General features: G+C 46.5%; 1 protein-coding gene across 11 annotated transcripts in view; it reads left to right on the top strand.

The window, feature by feature from the left end:
* The window catches only part of CYFIP1 (cytoplasmic FMR1 interacting protein 1), a 113676-nt gene that overhangs the window by 47025 nt on the left and 48669 nt on the right, over positions 1 to 17982 (top strand). For 8 of the 11 annotated variants that reach the window (XM_063631211.1, XM_063631206.1, XM_055262521.2 and 5 more), the window contains 6 exons: positions 1011 to 1102; positions 2253 to 2370; positions 7066 to 7188; positions 8990 to 9115; positions 16476 to 16642; positions 17398 to 17545. In XM_063631211.1, the coding sequence (XP_063487281.1) occupies positions 1011 to 1102; positions 2253 to 2370; positions 7066 to 7188; positions 8990 to 9115; positions 16476 to 16642; positions 17398 to 17545 (774 nt within the window). The remainder of the gene's footprint in view (positions 1 to 1010; positions 1103 to 2252; positions 2371 to 7065; positions 7189 to 8989; positions 9116 to 16475; positions 16643 to 17397; positions 17546 to 17982) is intronic. The other 3 variants (XM_063631207.1, XM_063631212.1, XM_063631209.1) reach the window with 1 other exon arrangement.

Here is a 17982-nt window from a genome sequence, read left to right as displayed (position 1 = left end):
TCAGGGCAGTACTTTTGTTTAGAGGTCTTGCACATTTTTTGTTAGATTTATTCATGCGTATTTTTTTGGATGCTGTTGCAAAGTATTTCTCTTTAAGTTTTTGTATTCTGATTGTTGCTAGTATATAGAAATGCAGTTGGCTGGGCACGGTGTCTTATGCCTGTAATCCCAGCACTTTGGGAGGCCGAGGCGGGTGGATCACGAGGTCAGGAGATCGAGACCATCCTGGCTAACACGGTGAAACCCTGTCTCTACTAAAAATACAAAAAAATTAGTTGGGCGTGGTGGCGGGCGCCTGTAGTCCCAGCTCCTCGGGAGGCCGAGGCAGGAGAATCTCTTGAACCCTGGAGGTGGAGGTTGCAGTGACCCGAGATCACACCACTGCACTGTAGCCTGGTGACAGAGTGAGACTCTGTCTCAAAAAAAAAAAAAAAAAAAGTCTGGGCGCGGTGGCTCACACCTGTAATCCTAGCACTTTGGGAGGCCGAGGTGGGCGGATCACGAGGTCAGGAGATCGAGACCATCCTGGCTAACACAGTGAAATCCCATCTCTACTAAAAATACAAAAAATTAGCCGGGTGTGGTGGCAGGCGCCTGTACTCCCAGCTACTCGGGAGGCTGAGGCAGGAGAATGACGTGAACCTGGGAGGCGGAGCTTGCAGTGAGCCGAGATCATGCCACTGCACTCCAGCCTGGGCGACAGAGCGAGACTCTGTCTCAAAAAAAAAGAAAGGAAGAAATGCAGTTGATTTTTTTTATGACTGTGGATCTAGCAACATGGTAGGTTAATTTTAACATTTGAATAGTTTTTATAGATGTTGGTTTTTAAATTGTATTTTGTTTCTCTCAAAGAGAATGTAGAAGTTACTTACAGTTTTTTTTGTAGTGAATCATTTGCAGAGGTAGCATTCAAACCGAAGTAATTATTAGCATTAGTCAGTTTCCTTGTGCTTATGTATTTGGTGACTAAATATACATAATGACTCTATTTTTTTGTTCTTTGAATACAGCAGCTCCAGGTGGTTCCACTATTTGGGGACATGCAAATAGAACTGGCAAGATACATCAAGACCAGCGCCCACTACGAGGAAAATAAATCTCGGTAGGAGGAGAGGAAAGCTGCCTGGTTTGAGCTTTCGGCAGTGTCCTCATTGTGCGGTTTTCAAACATCCTGCTTATTTGTCTAGAGATAACACTGTTAACATTCTCAGCCCGGAACTAAATGTCCAGTGTTGTGGCCTTTGCCACATGTGGCTATTTACATTTAAGTTTATTGAAAAATACAATTGAAATTTTAATTTCCTTACGACAGCCACGTTTGAAATGTTCAATAGTTAGTGGCTACTGTGTTGGACAGCATAGATACAGAACACTTTCATCATCCAAGGGATTCCTATTGGACAGTGCTGGGTGATAGTCTTTACGTTTAAAAAGGTTGTCTTAAAAAAAAAAAGAAGAGGGTGGGGCGCGGTGGCTCACGCCTGTAATCCCAGCACGTTGGGAGGCCGAGGTGGATGGATCTCTTGAACTCAGGAGTTTGAGACCAGCCTGGGCAACACAGTGAGACCTTGACTTTATGAAAAAATACAAAAATTAGCCGGGCATGGTGGCAGACGCCTGTAGTTCCAGCTACTGAGGAGGCTGAGGTGGGAGGATTACTTGAGTAGTCTAGGAGGTGGAGGTTGCAGTGAACCAAGATTGCACCACTGTAGTCCAGCCTGGGCAAGAGAGCAAGACGCTGCCTCAAAGAAAAAAAGAAGAGACTGACGGTGTGTCAGATGTGACATCTGCAGACAATGTGGCCCTAAATCCTAAACTGTGTACCATCTTACTCTGTGAAGAACTATAAAGATCCTCAGTACAGTTCCAGATGTTGGCAGGCACTCCTCCCCACTGCAGACTCTACAGAGCTATCTGAGCCTCAGGGGAGGCTTTCATTGACTTTTGCCAAGCACTGTGCCCGTAGCCAACCTGCGGTCACCATTCAGCCATGATTTTGACAAACGAAGTTGCATCTCAGTCTCAGGGGTCAAGAAGCCTTTTCAGTAGAGGACAGACAACAAATATTTTAGGCTTTACAGGCCACAGGTGGTCTCCATTGGATATGCTTCTGTGTTGTTTTTTTAAACAACCCATTAAAAACATAAAAGCCATTTGTGTGGCTCTGGCACCAAACCGGCGTCCTGAGCTGCCCCAGTGCTGTGGCCTGCCGGCGCCTCCACAGGTAACGCGGGTGCTTTCTCTCTGCACAGATGGACGTGCACATCCTCCGGCAGCAGCCCTCAGTACAACATCTGCGAGCAGATGATCCAGATCCGCGAGGACCACATGCGCTTCATTTCGGAGCTGGCACGCTACAGCAACAGCGAGGTGCGCCCCACGACCTGGAGCCGCACGGGCACCCGAGGGTCGCCTGTGTGTGTTTGCACCCAAATCTTAGGTTTAATTGCTTTGAAAAACAGTTTACTACCAGATACAATCATATGTCACATAATGACAGGGACAGGTTCTGACAAATGTGTCATTAGGCAGTTTCATCATTGTGGGAATGTCATCGTGTCCTCATGCTAGCCTGGAAGGTACAGCCTGCGGCACAGCTAGGCTGCAGGGTACAGCCGATGGCTCCTAGGCCACACACCTATGGAGCACATTGCTGTGCTGAAGATTCTGGATAGTTGTAACACAATGGTATGTATTTGTGTATCTAAACATATCTAAACATAGAAAAGGTACAGTGAAAAGATGGTATTATAATCTTATGGGACCACCATTCTTTATGCTGTCATTGACCAAATGTGGTGCATGACTGTACTGCAAAAGCACCCATTATAATTGACAAGGCAGAGAAATTAGTGTTCTTTCTGTTCAGCTGTACAAAAAGCTTTTTTTTTTTTTTTTTTTTTTTTTTTTTTTTTTCAGAAAAACATTATAGGCATCCCAAGAGAAAGGACAGAGACGAGATAATTAATTGATTAAGTGGCATTTCCTAGTCTAGTACTGTGATTCCAAGCAACTCGAAAGATGGTTGGAGAAGGGAGGACATTGGGAAAAGAAAGGGTGATTCTGACCTGGGGCCCCTGTAAGCCTAGAAAGAAGAAGTCCTGAGGCCAGAGGTGAGCAGGAGCCTCTGGGTGGCTGTCAGGAGACGTCCCAGGGGCATTGGATTCATGTGTCCAGGAGGTGGGCCTGGAGTTGGGTGCAGAGAACAGGTGCTTTCTCTTTAGTTCCATCCAGCTTTGCGGCTGGGTTTGCCACGTTGGCATTGTGGCCACTCCCATTCTCCTCACTCACCCAGGTTGACTCCGAGCCAGCACTGCTGGCATGTCTGTGCTACAAATTGCTGGCAGGGACTGCCGGTTTTAGGGTATATACGCAAGCTGCTTTGCTGGACTGGTTAGTCCCTCAAGGGTCTCAGGAGGACCATTAACCTTAGCGGGGACAATTCTGTGGATGTTGTCCCCACCCACTGTGGACGATGAGCACCCATCCCCCACCCCCCATGGTTACCAGTCATCATGTAACCAAACTGACTGACAACCCAGTAGTCCAGGTATCTTGGGGCACCTGCTGCTTCTACCACAGACCCCTGGCAAGTGTTTGGGCATGTCAGACAAGGAGGCTGTCCTGGGTGAGTCAGTGAGTGAGTGGCGAGCGAGTGGGAGGCCTAGGACATTACTGTGCACTGCGTGCTTTATGAACACTGTGTGCTTAGACTGTGCTAAATTTCTTAAAAGGCTTTTTCTTTCTTTAATAATGAATTAGCCTTAGCTTACTGTAACTTTTTTACTTTATAAACTTTTGACTTTTAAAAAGAGCTTTTTGGCTTTTGTAATAACACTTTGCTTAAAACACAAATACATTGTATACCTGTGCAAAAATATTTTCTTTCTTTATATCCTTATTCTATAAATTATTTTTCTACTAAAAAGTTTTTGTTTTTTTCCTTTTGAGCTTTTTCGTTAAAAACGAAGACCCAAACACACACATTAGCCTAGGCCTACACGGGGTCAGGATCATCAAGACATCACTAGGCAGTAGGAATTTTTCCACTACATTAAGATTTTATGGGACCACCATCATGTATGTGGTCTTGTTGACTGGAGCATCTTTAGGTGGCATCTGACTGTAATTGGTTCTCTGGCATTGTCTAAGGTAACAAATCAGTTTTTTTCTGAGTACAGTTTTTTTTTTTTTTTTTTTTTTGGGTGAGACAGAGTCTTGCTGTGTCACCCAGGCTGGAGTGCAGTGGCGCAATCTCAGCTCACTGCAAGCTCCGCCTCCCGGGTTCACACCATTCTCCTGCTTCAGCCTCCCGAGTAGCTGGGACTACAGGCGCCCACCACCATGCCCAGCTAATTTTTTTTTGTATTTTTTTAGTAGAGACGGGGTTTCACTATTTTAGCCAAGATGGTCTCAATCTCCTGACCTGGTGATCCACCTGTCTCAGCCTCCCAAAGTGCTGGGATTACAGGCGTGAGCCACCGCACCTGGCCTCTGAGTACAATTTTAAAGTGATTCCACTTTAGGTTTGTTGACTTTCTTTTTTCTGAAAGCTGAACATCCTGGTGAATGACGCCAGCATAATTTGATTTATGTCATTATGTCATAATCTAGTCTTTTTTTTTTTTTTTTTTTTTTTTTTTGAGGTGGAGTCTTGCTCTGTTGCCCAGGCTGGAGTGCAGTGGCGTGATCTCAGCTCACTGCAAGCTCCGCCTCCCGGGTTCATGCCATTCTCCTGCCTCAGCATCCCAAGTAGCTGGGACTACAGGTGCCTGCCACCACGCCCGGCTAATTTTTTTGTATTTTTAATATAGATGGGGTTTCACTGTGTTAGCCAGGATGGTCTCGATCTCCTGACCTCGTGATCTGCCCGTCTCGGCCTCCCAAAGTGCTGGGATTACAGGCATGAGCCACTGTGCCTGGCCTTTTTTTTTTTTTTTTTTTTTTTTTTTTTTTTTTTTTTTTTGAGACAGAGTCTCGCTGTCGCCCAGGCTGGAGTGCAATGGCGCGATCTCGGCTCACTGCAGGCTCCGCCCCCCCGGGGTTCACGCCATTCTCCTGCTTCAGCCTCCCGAGTAGCTGGGACTACAGGCGCCCGCCACCTCGCCTGGCTAATTTTTAGTAGAGACGGGGTTTCACTGTGTTAGCCAGGATGGCCTTTTTTTTTTTTGAGACTGAGTCTCTGTCGCCCGGGCTGGAGTGCAATGGTGTGATCTTGGCTCATTGCAACTTCCACCTCCCGGATTCAAGCGATTCTCCTGCCTCAGCCTCCCAAGTAGCTGGGACTACAGGCACACACCACCACGCTTAGCTAATTTTTGTATTTTTAGTAGAGACAGGGTTTCACCATGTTGGCCAGGATGATCTCCATCTCTTGACCTTGTGATTCTCCCACTTCAGCCTCCCAGAGTGCTGGGATTACAGGCATGAGCCATCACGCCTGGCCATAATCTAGTTTTAAAAGAGCAATGCCAGTACTACTAATTACAGTGACTAGAAATTATTTTAGGATTTGTTTTGCAGGTGATTTTGCCCTTGAGCTTCTCACTCAGAGTTTTTTTTTTTTTTTTGAGATGGAGTTTCAGCCGGGCGCGGTGGCTCACGCTTGTAATCCCAGCACTTTGGGAGGCCGAGGCGGGCAGATCACGAGGTCAGGAGATCGAGACCACGGTGAAAGCCCGTCTCTACTAAAAATACAAAAAAAAAATTAGCCGGGCGTGGTGGCGGGCACCTGTAGTCCCAGCTACTCGGAGAGGCTGAGGCAGGAGAATGGCGTGAACCCGGGAGGGAGGTGGAGCTTGCAGTGAGCCAAGATTGCGCCACTGCACTCCAGCCTGGGCGACGGAGCGAGACTCCGTCTCAAAAAAAAAAAAAAAGGTGGAGTTTCACTCTTGTTGCCCAGGCTGCATGGCGTGCGATGGTGGGATCTCGGCTCACTGCAATCTCCGCCTCCTGGGTTCTGGCAATTCTCCTGCCTCAGCCTCCCGAGTAGCTGAGATTACAGGCATGCACCACCACGCCCAGCTCCTTTTTTATATTTTTGGTAGAGATGGGGTTTCACCATGTTGGCCAGGCTGATCTCGAACTCCTGACCTCAGGCAATCCACCTGCCCCGGCCTCCCAAAGTGCTGGGATTACAGGCATGAGCCATCTCACCGGTCCCCTTACTCAGAGGATTTTAAGTCACACCATGGTGTTTAGAGCTGCTCAGGGTCCTCTCAGTGGTCATGCTGTGAACTCCATGCACATTCCCGCCATTGTTTCATTTTGCTTTTGACTTTTAGGGATTGCATTTCCGATCTCACTTAATTCTGTGTCCTAATTATATAAAATATTTGTGTGGTTCTAATATCACATCTATAAAAAGGTGTATTCAAAGGAGCCTGCCTTCTCCACGCTGCCCCTTCCTCCCCATAGGTCACATGTTTAAATTTAGGGAGTGGTTATTTGATAGAAGCAAACCCACATGACTTGTGCGTTGCCCTTCCCCAGCCTAGTGGAAGTGCGCCAAGCCCACGCGTGTTACAGCCCCACGCCCGGCCCGTGGTTCCCCGGGCGGTGGCGGTGGCAGCGGCCTGTCCCTTGCTCTGTGCTCTGCAGCACGCCTGTGGCCATTTTCCCGGAAGGAGGGTCCAGGACCCACAGCATTTCTTATTTTCTTTTAATTAATTAATTAATTAATTTATTTATTTATTTATTATTTTTTGAGACGGAGTCTCGCTCTGTCGCCCAGGCTGGAGTGCAGTGGCACTATCTCGGCTCACTGCAAGCTCTGCCTCCCGGGCTCACGCCATACTCCTGCCTCAGCCTCCGAAGTAGCTGGGACTACAGGAGCCCGCCACCACGCCTGGCTGATTTTTTTGTTATTTTTCAGTAGAGACGGGGGGGTTTCACTGTTTTAGGATGGTCTGGATCTCCTGACCTCGTGATCCGCCCGCCTCGGCCTCCCGCATTTCTTATTTTCACGCGTGTGACTTCGGGGTGGATTCTCAGGGTGGATCCCAGGGTGGAGGGGCTCGGCGAGGGGGCGCTGGTTTCTCACGGGGCCGTACCCGCCTTGTGCAGGTGGTCACGGGCTCGGGCCGCCAGGAGGCCCAGAAGACGGATGTGGAGTACCGCAAGCTCTTCGACCTGGCGCTGCAGGGCCTGCAGCTGCTGTCGCAGTGGAGCGCGCACGTGATGGAAGTGGTAGGCCCCGTCCCCGACCCCAGCCCCCCTCCAAAGCTGCCTCGGGCATTTTATTCACATTAACTTTTGGTCTTTGGGCTTTTTATCTTTGGCCCTAGAAAGACAAGAACATCTATCAGTAGAAATGTTTCCAAGGTGATTTTAAGTACATTTCATTTATGTGTGTAATAAATGAAGGGCCTCATTTTAAAAAAAAAATCTTGATAGAATTAAATTTGTACCATTGTGATTTTAAGTCTCTCTTTTTTTGAGATGGTCTCACCCTGTCGCTTAGGCTGGAGTGCGGTGGTGCAAACATAAGTCACTACAGCCTTGACCCCCACCTCAAGCGATCCTTCTGCCTCAGCCTCCCGAGTAGCTGGGACCACAGGTGTGCACCACGGCGCCCTGCTCCTTTTTTTTTTTTTTTTTGAGACGGAGTTTTGCTCTTGTTGCCCAGGCTGGAGTGCAATGATGTGATCTCAGCTCACTGCAACCTCTGCCTCCCGGGTTCAAGCGATTCTCTTGCTTCAGCCTCCTGAGTAGCTGGGATTACAGGCGCCCACCACCACTGCTGGCTAATTTTTTTGTATTTTTAGTAGAGATGGTATTTCACCATGTTGGCCACACTGGTCTTGAACTCCTGACCTCAGGTGAACTACCCGCCTCAGTCTCCCAAAGTGCTAGGATTACAGGCTTGAGCCACCGCGCCTGGCCTAGTTTTTTGTTTTTGGTTTTTTGGTTTTTTTTTGTACAGGCAGAGTCTCACCGTGTGGGCCAGGCTGGTCTCAAACTCCTGACCTCAAGCCATCTGCCTGCCTGGGCCTTCCAAAGTGCTGGGATTACAGGCGTGAGCCACTGTACCTGGCCAAGTCTCGTTTTTTCATTAAAATTTTATTTTGCTTTAAATATTTACTTGTATTGATGCATAATAGGGGTACATAGTTTCAGGATACATGTAATAATTTAGTACAGTCATACAGTTTGCAAAGATCTAATTGGTGTGCTTGGGATGTCCATCGCCATAAATATTTGTCCTTATGTCAGAAAAATTCGAGTTCTTCCCTATCTATTCTGAAATGTACCATAAATTATTTTAATTAATAGTCACCCTAACTGATCTAACACTAGGTCTTATTTCTAATATCAAACTGTACATTTGTACCCGTTAATGTTGCTTCATGCCCCGCATTTTTAAGATAACATTTTCTCTTTGGAGCTCCAGCCATCAGTGTCTCAATATCTTTTGTTGAACATTAGTAAATTATTTCTCATGCCATGTAAAGATTTGGATACCTGTAAGTAATGAAAGATTTTCCCTTTTGTGATTTATTTTGATCACATAAAAATTATAAAATTGGAAGAGTACATGGTCATTTGAAAGGCAAAATCTTTATTTACTTATTTATTATTTTACTTTTTGTAGAGATGAGGCCTCAGTATATTGCTCAGGCTGATCTTGAACTCCTGGGCTCTAGTGATCCTCCTGCCTCGGCCTCCCAAGTGCCGGGGTCATAGGCATGAGCCACTGTGCCTGGCCCAGAATCCTTTTTAAAATGATGATGAAATGCCTAGAGTCTTAGATACTCAGCACTCACTATCCAGCCCATTTTGCCGGGTAGGTTTTTTAAACGAGAGGTTACAGGGCCAGAGTCTTTTGCCCATCTGTGGAGATAGATGGTGTGTGCGCCCTCGTGTGATTTTCAGAATGCAGCAAAGGTTTGAAGGCTGGCCTGGCTTTGGCCACCATCGTGTGAGTCAGACTAGAAGCCAGGCATTTTGCATGCAATATGGAACACCTCTGCTCTTTCGGCCACCACAGTATTCCTGGAAGCTTGTGCACCCCACTGACAAGTATTCCAACAAGGACTGCCCCGACAGCGCCGAAGAGTACGAGCGTGCCACGCGCTACAACTACACCAGCGAGGAGAAGTTTGCCCTAGTGGAGGTGAGGACGCTTGGCCGCTCGCTCTTCCTCATGTCGCTCTGGCCTCACACTGTCTTCTCTGTCAAAAGCAAAAACATGAACAAAACTGCCTGTTTACTCATTGCTTCCGTGTGAGCACCCCTTTCCATCTGGCAGAGTGGTCAGAGTAGAAGGCGTTAGAGAAACAGTGGTTGTCGGTCCTGGGTCTGCACTGAAGCTCCCTGTGTGCGAATCTGGACTCCTGGACCTGCGTCTGGATGGAGAGCAGTGTCAGGTGCGGGGAAGGGAGGTGAAAGAGATGTGGCCCCTGCTGAGAGAGAAGAGCTGTCTTGCTCTCCTGTGAGGCAGGCGCTGCACTCCCCTCGTGAGTCTTTCCATGGGCAGCTCTTCATTCCAGCATCAACCGGTATCTTTTCTTTCATAGCTCTGCTTTTCCTGTGCTGATTGCGAAATCTTTGCATACTGTCAGGTCGTGAAGGTATTCTGCATCGCTTTCTGAATACCTCACTCTGCTTTCACACTGAGATGCGAAATTCACCTGAAGTTCATTTTTGAAACAATTCACGTGACACAACGCATGTGTGGCTGTGTTTCTGCTCTGCTCTAACCCAGTGTTAGTTGCTGTGTGTATCCCAGCACCACTCTGTAGCTTTGTAGTCATCTACTGTGTCCGGGAAAGCACATCTTTCTGTCTTCTAGACTTCGTTGGCTATTCTTCCCCACTGTAGTTTCATATTCATTTTAGAATCAGCTTTTCCCATCCCACAGTGAGGATTTTAATCAGGATATGAACAATCCTATGGATCATGACAGGAGAATTGACAGAAGTCTCATACAGTTGGCCCTCAGTGTTCTTGGGTTCTACCTCCGTGAACCAACCTTGGGTCAAAAATATTCAGAAAGAAAAAATAACACTACAACAGAAAAAATAACACTACAACAGTAAAAAGTAATAAAAATGTTAAAACTACAGTATAATAACTATTTATATAGCATTTACGTTGTGTTAGGGATTTAGGTAATCTAGAGATGATTTAAAGCATACTAGAGGATATGCATAGGTTACATGTAAATACTACACTATTTTATTGAGTTGTTTTTTGGAGATTTTTTTTTTTTTTTTGAGACAGGGTTTTACTCTGTCTCCCAGACTGGAGTGGAGTGGCATGGTCTTAGCTCACTGTTTTGGCCTCAGCCTCCTGGACTCAAGCAATCCTCCCACCTCAGCCTCCCCATTAGCTGAAACTATAGGTGCATGCCACCACACCTGGCTAATTTTTATATTTTTGGTAGAGACAGGGTGTCACCAAGTTGCCCAGGCTCGTCTCAAACTCCTGAGCTCAAGCAGTCCACCTGCCTCAGCCTCCCAAAGTGCTGGGATTGCAGTGTCAGCCACTGCACCCAGCCAAAATTTTCTAATTTTTTGACATAAGGTTTTTCATAGTAAATTCTCATCTTATTTTGGTAGAAGCTTTTCTTTTTTCACATAACCATACAGTTCACCCATTTGAAGTGTAAAATTCAATGCTTTCAGCACATTCACAGAGTTGTACAATCACAATCAAATTTAGAACAAAAAGAAATGCCAGCCCATTATCAGTCGTCACCCTTCATTCTTCCCTCCCTCAACCCTGCGCAGCCACCACCCTGCTTTCTGACCCTGTAGATTTGCCTATTCTGGGCATTTCGTATGAGTAGATCATACCGTATGTGGCCCTTTGTGACTGGCTTCTTTCACTTAGCATAATTTTCCTTTTTTTTTTTTTCTTAAGATGGAGCCTTACTCTGTCACCCAGGCTAGAGGGCAGTGGTGCGATCTCAGCTTACTGCAACTTCTTCCTCCTGGGTTCAAGCGATTCTTGGGCCTCAGTCTCCAGAGTAGCTGGGATTAGAGGCATCCACCACCACGCCCGGCTAATTTTTGTATTTATAGTAGAGACAAGGTTTCACCATGTTGGCCGGGCTGATCTCAAACTCCTGACCTCAGGTGATCCGCCTGCCTTGGCCTCCCAAAGTGCCGGGATTACAGGCGTGAGCTACCGTGCCAGGCCACTTAGCATAATTTTCAAGGTTCACACAGGTATCACTGTTTTGTTCTGTTTATTGCTGAATAATATTGCATTACATGGATTTATTACATTGTATTTATCCATCCATCAGATGATAGACATTTGGGTTATTTCTACCTTTTCACTATTAGGAATAAAGTTGCTGAGAACTTCTTTTTCTTGTTTTTTTTGTTTTTGTTTTTGTTTTTTTTGAGACAAGGTCTCACTCTGTCACCCAACTGGAGTGCAGTGGCAGGATTATGGCTTATTGCAGCCTCAATCTTCTGGGCTCAGACAATCCTCCCTCCACAGCCTCTCAAGTAGCTAGGACCATAGGCACATACCACCATGCCCGACTAATTTTTAAATTTTTTGCAGAGATGGGGTCTCACTATGTTGCCTAGTCTGGTCTTGAACTCCTGAGCTCAAGTGATCCTCCTGCTTTGACTTCTCAAAGCACTGGGATTAGAGGTGAGCCACCATGCCCAGCCTCTATGACCTTTCATGTGCGGGTTTTTGTGTAGATGCTGGTTTTCATTTCTTTCAATTGTATAGCTAGAAATGCAATTACTGGATCATAACGGCACATTTAGGTTTTGAGGAACTGCCAGATAGTGGCAGCACCATTTCTCCTTCTTACCAGCAGTAAGTGAGGGCCCCAGTTTCCCCACATCCACACCAAACTTGTTGTTGTATGTCTTTTTGATTCTAGCCATCCTAACGGGTGTGAGGTGGTATCTCATTTCGTTGCGCTTTTGATTTGCGTTTTTCTAACAACTAAGGATGTTAAACGTCTTCTTATATGCTTGTTGGCCATTTGTGTGCATTATTTGGAGAAATGTCTTTTCAGATCCTTTGCCCATTTTTCATTAGGTTATCTGTTTTATTATTGAGTTGTAAGAGTTCCTTATACATTCTAAATATCAGTTCCTTACAGCCCTAGGATTTTCAGTATCTTCTCCCATTCTATGATTGTCCTTTTAGTTTCTTAATAGGGTCTTTTGAGACACAAAGGGTTTTAATTTTGATGATGTTTGATTTATCTGTTTTTCTTTTGTTGCTTATGCTTTTGGTGTCATATGTAAGAAATCATTGTGTAACCCAGGTCATGATGATTTACTCCTGTGTTTCCTTCTAAAAATCTTTTGTTTTTTTCTTTTTTCTTTTTTTTTTTTTTTTTTTTTTTTTGAGACAGAGTCTTGCTCTGTCACCCAGGCTGGAGTGCAGTGGTGTGATCTCGGCTCACTGCAACTTCTGCCTCCCAGATTCAAGCAATTCTCCTGCTTCAGCCTCCCAAGTAGCTGGGATTACAGGCATGCGCCACCGCACCCAGCTAATTTTTGCATTTTTAGTAGAGACAGGGTTTCACCATGTTAGCCAGACTGGTCCTGAACCCCTCACCTCAGGTGATCCACCCGCCTTTGCCTCCTAAAGTGGTAGGATTATAGGCGTGAGCCTTTTCTGAAGTTTTATAGTTTTAGCCTTTTCTAAAAGTTTTATAGTTTTAGCTCCTAATTTAAACCTAATATAAATATGTGATCCGTTTTGAGTGGATTTTTATACAGCGTGTGACAAGGTTGTGTCAGGGGCCCTCCAGACCACCCTCCATCCCCCTGACTGGCTGGGAGGACTCACAGGGCTTGATAGTTGTTGCACTGAAGGTTATGACTCCTTGCAGCCGAAAGACAGAGTCAGATCAGCAAAGGGAAAAGGCACAAGAGTGGAGTCCAGAGAAGACGGGTGTAAACTTCCAGCTGTGCCTGCTAGTGGAATTGCACAGGACGTGCTTATTTCTCCCAGCGATGATGTATGACAGCACACGCAAAGTGTGGCTCACCAGGGCAGCTCCCCAGAGCCTTGGGGTCCTGGGTTTTTACTGGGGGCCAGTCACGTGGCTGACCTTAGCTACTCAGACTCTAGGTCCTCAAAACACACACAGGAGGTCAGTATTAGTCACCTTGTTAGCAGAGACTGGTCAGACTGGTACAGCAGTATGCCCTGGGCCCCAGGCACACAAAAACATACTCTCTAGGCAGGACACTCCCAAGGTTCAGAGCTGGTTCCTGGGATGACCTCAGCCAGTCCTGAAGATGGGCCTTTCTTGGGGATGTGTGGAGTTTCATTCTCCCCAGCCTGCTGAGTTAACCCTTTCCGGCACAAGGGTCCACCTTGATTCTCTCGCATGTGCATATACAGTTGTCAGTACTATTTGTTGAAAAGATGAAAAAAAAAAAAAAAGAAGATCTTCCCCATCGAATTGTTTTGGTACCCTGTTGAAAATCAATTGTAAGTTAACTTCTGGACTCTTAATCCTATCCCATTGACCTCTGTCTATCCTATGACAGTATTTTTTCATAATCTCTTAATCTGTCTATAAACCGCTAATGTCCCCTTTTTCATTCTTAATGCTGGTAATTCGTGCTTCTGTCTTTTTTTTTTTTTGGAGACAGAGTCTCGCTGTGTTGCCCAGGCTAGAGTGCAGTGGCACAATCTCAGCTTACTGCAACCTTCACCTCCCGGGTTCAAGCTACTTCTGGCTAATTTTTGTATTTTTAGTAGATACAGGGTTTCACCAATGTTGGTTTGGCTGGTCTTGAACTCCTGAACTCAAGTGATCTGCCCTCCTTGACCTCCCAAAGTGCTGGGATTACAGGCCTGAGCTACCACGCCTGGCCTGCTTCTCTGTCTTTTTTTTCTTTGTTATTCTTGCTGAGCATTTGTCAGTTTTATTATTTATGTACTGAACAGCTTTGTCTTTGTTGATCACCCTTGATTATACACTTGTTTTCTGTTTCATTAATTGTTGCATTTATTTATATATTTATTTTTGAGACACAGTCTCACTGTGTCACCCAGGCTGGAGTATAGTGATGCCATCTCAGCTCACTGCAACCTCCACCTCCCAGTTTCAAGCAGTTCTCCTGCCTCAGCCTCCCAAGTAGCTGGGACTACAGGTGTGCACCACCACACCAGGCTAATTTTTGTATTTTTAGTAGAGACGGTGTTTCACCATATTGGCCAGGCTGGTCTCGAACTCCTGACCTCGTGATCCGCCCGCCTCAGCCTCGCAAAATGCTGGGGTTACAGGCATGAGCCACTGCGCCCAGGTGCTTTTAGTTATTTTTCTCCTATTTTGGGGGGGTTTATTTTGCTGTTTTCTATAAATTAGTGATGAATATTTGATAAGTATTATGATTTTTATCCTTTTTAGTTTTCTAATGCATGCATCTAAAGCTCTCAGTTTGCTGTTAACTTGCCTTTTCCTTCTTCCTGTAAGTGTAAATACGTAGGATTGTTATGTTCGCTTAAATGAGTTTTTCCTCGTTTGGTTTTTTAAATAGAACTTTTCTTTCTTGTTGATTGGAAAAACAATATAAAATCATCAAACAATTTTCCAAAGTAAGCATGCTGAAAACACAAGCATGGCATTAGGAAGGCACAGTGCCTGCGGCGCCATCACAGAGACAGCGCTGAGCAGCTGAGTGCGTTTTCTTCCAGACTTTTTCCTTTCTAAAATTTTCGTTATTTTAATTGCATATAGACCATGAGTCTTACATGCAAACAGTCCATTTGGAAATTCTTTACATTATAGAAGGATGAATTAAAAGCAGACTGTCAACTTTTCCACCTGAAAATTTCATGAAAAAGAAAAGCACCAAAATCATATAAGCCATGTTTCAAGTACTTGTCAGACACATCTACATTTACCCATGAATCAGGCTGTTTATAAAGCCATAATGAGGAACACAAAAGGTGTGAATAAAACCAGAAAGTGATGGAGGGAGACTGTGTGAAGTCTTGGGGAAACACATTTGTGTTCTTGCTAAGCGAACTTCAAACCAACAGATTTAATAAGAGTAGGAAGATGCTTAGCCAAGCATGGTGGTGCATGCTTGTAGTCCTAGTTACCCAGGAGGCTGAGGCAGGAGGTCGATTGAGCCTGGGAGTTCAAGGCTGCAGTGAGCTATGATCATGCTACTGCACTCCAGTCTGGGCGACAGAGCGAGACCCTGTCTCAAAAAAAAAAAAAAAAAAAAAAAAAAGCTGCCTTAATTTTGAATCTGTCAAATACTTAATTTCAAAAGGTTTTTTTGTTTGTTTGTTTCTTGTTTTTTTATTACTGTGGACTGAAGACCATTCTCAGATGTTGAAGTAGGGTTTTTGTTTTGTTTTGAGACAGGGTCTCGCTCTGTCACCCAGGCTGGAGAGCAGTGGCATAGGCATGGCTCACTGCAGCCTCCAACTCCTAGGCTCGAGTGATCCTCCTGGCTTAGCCTCCTGAGTAGCTGGGACTATAGGCTCATGCCACCACACCTGGCTAATCTTTAAATTTTTTGTAGAGATGGGGTCTGGCCGTTTTGTTCAGGCTGATCTTGAACTCTGGTCTCAAGTGATTCTCCCGCCTCAGCCTCCCAAAGTGCCAGGATTATAGGTGTGAGCCACCATGCCTGGCCGAAGAAGAGTTGTTAAGATTTTCCCAAATGTATTAGTCTTAGGTACAGCATTCTGGTTAAAAAATAAAAAGAAGTGAATTATGTTTCACTGGTGCTGTTAAACGTTCCACTTTGGTGTCTTATACGTCAGATTTCCACACGGCAGGGTGGACTTGGGGTAAGTGTGTCTTGCTCTGCCTCCCTTGCTGCTTTCAGAGAGATTTCTAGGTCTCACATAGCTATCGTGAAGTTGGCTGTAGAAATATTTATAAACTTCAAAAGCAGTAAGAAAGCTCATGTAAAGGTCATGCTTGGTTTGTGCCCTTCAATTGTTTATTCAGAAAGTAATAAAACACACTAATGATAACATTACTGGCTGGAAACAGGGAAATAATGAGCCCTGGCACCATTTTTCTGTCCCAGGAATTCCTTTGGAAGCTCTTTGTCATGTAATTATGTTCCATCAGAGTCTTCCAGGCTTTTTCTGTGAATGGTAATTCAGTGTGCCTTTGTTGTGAACAATATGGGATTTGGACTACAACCTCTTGTAACTTCTTTTTCTAGTTAATATCATGCCTGCTTTCCTGAGTCTTTTTCTTCTTTGCCATTTGAATTCCATCACAGGAGGGTGTGCCAGGGTGGATGCGTGTGTGTTTCGAGTCAGATGCATCCCTGTCCTCCAGGTGCTCATGGTCTGGTGGGGAGTCAGATGCGGGCACAGTTCCATTGACTACGGCTTTGGAGAAGATGTTTTGGGGCAGGGCAGCTGCAGGGCACGAACGCGGGAGGGCGTAAGAGAGGTGCCGTGGGCGAGGAGGAGCAGCCCCTGGCATGTGCCAGGCAGAGGAGGCTTGGTGCCGCCCCTAAGAAGGGCCGTCCCTGTTGCCATGTCCCCCGCAGGTGATTGCCATGATCAAAGGCCTGCAGGTGCTGATGGGCAGGATGGAGAGCGTGTTCAACCACGCCATCCGGCACACCGTCTATGCCGCACTGCAGGACTTCTCCCAGGTGACCCTCAGGGAGCCACTGCGGCAGGCCATCAAGAAGAAGAAGAACGTCATCCAGAGGTCAGCCTTCTCCACGTCCTGTGCCCGCTGTGCCCACATGTCCTCGGATGAACCTGGATTCAAACAACAGGAGCGTTAAATTCTCAAAAATGATTTCAATATATTTATCTTCAACCTTCAGATGCCCTCTTGGTGAACTACCTCTAAAAGTAATGCATGGATCCAATTATTAACCCAAACAAGGGACAGTAAGTCAGCTGCCGAGTGTCTAGGGAGTCCGAGGACCCCGGGACAAGGTGCATTTATCCCAGGCTCGTGGTGCCTGTGGTTCATGCATGGTGCCCGTGAGGGTCTTTGCACGGTGGAGCCCTGTTGGTGTTGAGGCTGTGTTCCAAACCAGTTGAGAGACATGGCCAGGCTCCGGTCATGTGGGTGACTTCACGTCCCTGTTGGTTATTGGGGACAGCCAGCTGTGGGCAAGTGGGGCCCAGCTCTGCTCCAGGTGGAGGCTGTGTTCTGCCCTCTCCCTGCCCACAGCGTGACTCAGAGCCACCTCACTGCTGCTCTGGGCTAACAGATGTGAACTGGAGCTCAGGGCAGTCTTCTGGGAGTAGTAATACTCTCCAGAAGGCAGCCTCCTTTTAAACTTTCTTGTTGAGCTGGTCCATTACCACATCTCTCCACGGCCCCCAGAGGAATTTGTATTTTCATGGGGGCTGTTCTGAGAGCCTGGTAGTTGGGCGAGGAGATGGTGTGGTTGTGAGGCTGGAGGTCTTGGCCTCTGGGCCTTGCTGATCACTTGGTGGGGTGTTCAGTGTCCTGCAGGCCATCAGGAAGACCGTGTGTGACTGGGAGACAGGGCACGAGCCCTTCAATGACCCAGCCTTGCGGGGCGAGAAGGACCCCAAGAGCGGCTTCGACATAAAAGTGCCACGCCGCGCCGTGGGACCCTCCAGCACTCAGGTTCTCGTCCCTTGAGCCCCGCCTGCACCCTCTCCCTAGGGGGACCCACCCTGAGCTGTGAGCAGGTGGGGCTGGTGAGGCCCCGGTTAAATGAGGTCCCCGCTGCCTGCTCAGGCAGAGAAAGCGGCGCCTGTGGTTTCTGCTGCTCCTCTGTTTCCCGCCCAAGTGAGTTGGGAGCGTGAGCGAGTTGTGCCTTGATTGTCAGATGTGTCATGTGCACTAAGAAGGAGTCTGACTCCATTTCAACTCCCATCCCAACATGTCTGTATTCATTCTGTGTTTCTTGATGGGTGTTTGAATGTCTGTATAATTTTTACGTTGGGTCTGCAAATGACCGTAGATGGGGCGTGGGAAACTGTGAGGTGCTGCTTGCGTGTGTCTTGGTCCTAAGCTGCCCACTGTCCTCTCTCCTGGTGTGTTCAGGCTTCCCCGAGGTG

Source organism: Symphalangus syndactylus, chromosome 22 (assembly GCF_028878055.3).
Source record: "Symphalangus syndactylus isolate Jambi chromosome 22, NHGRI_mSymSyn1-v2.1_pri, whole genome shotgun sequence".
Lineage (NCBI taxonomy): Eukaryota > Metazoa > Chordata > Mammalia > Primates > Hylobatidae > Symphalangus > Symphalangus syndactylus.
This window is presented reverse-complemented; position numbering and strand designations above follow the sequence as displayed.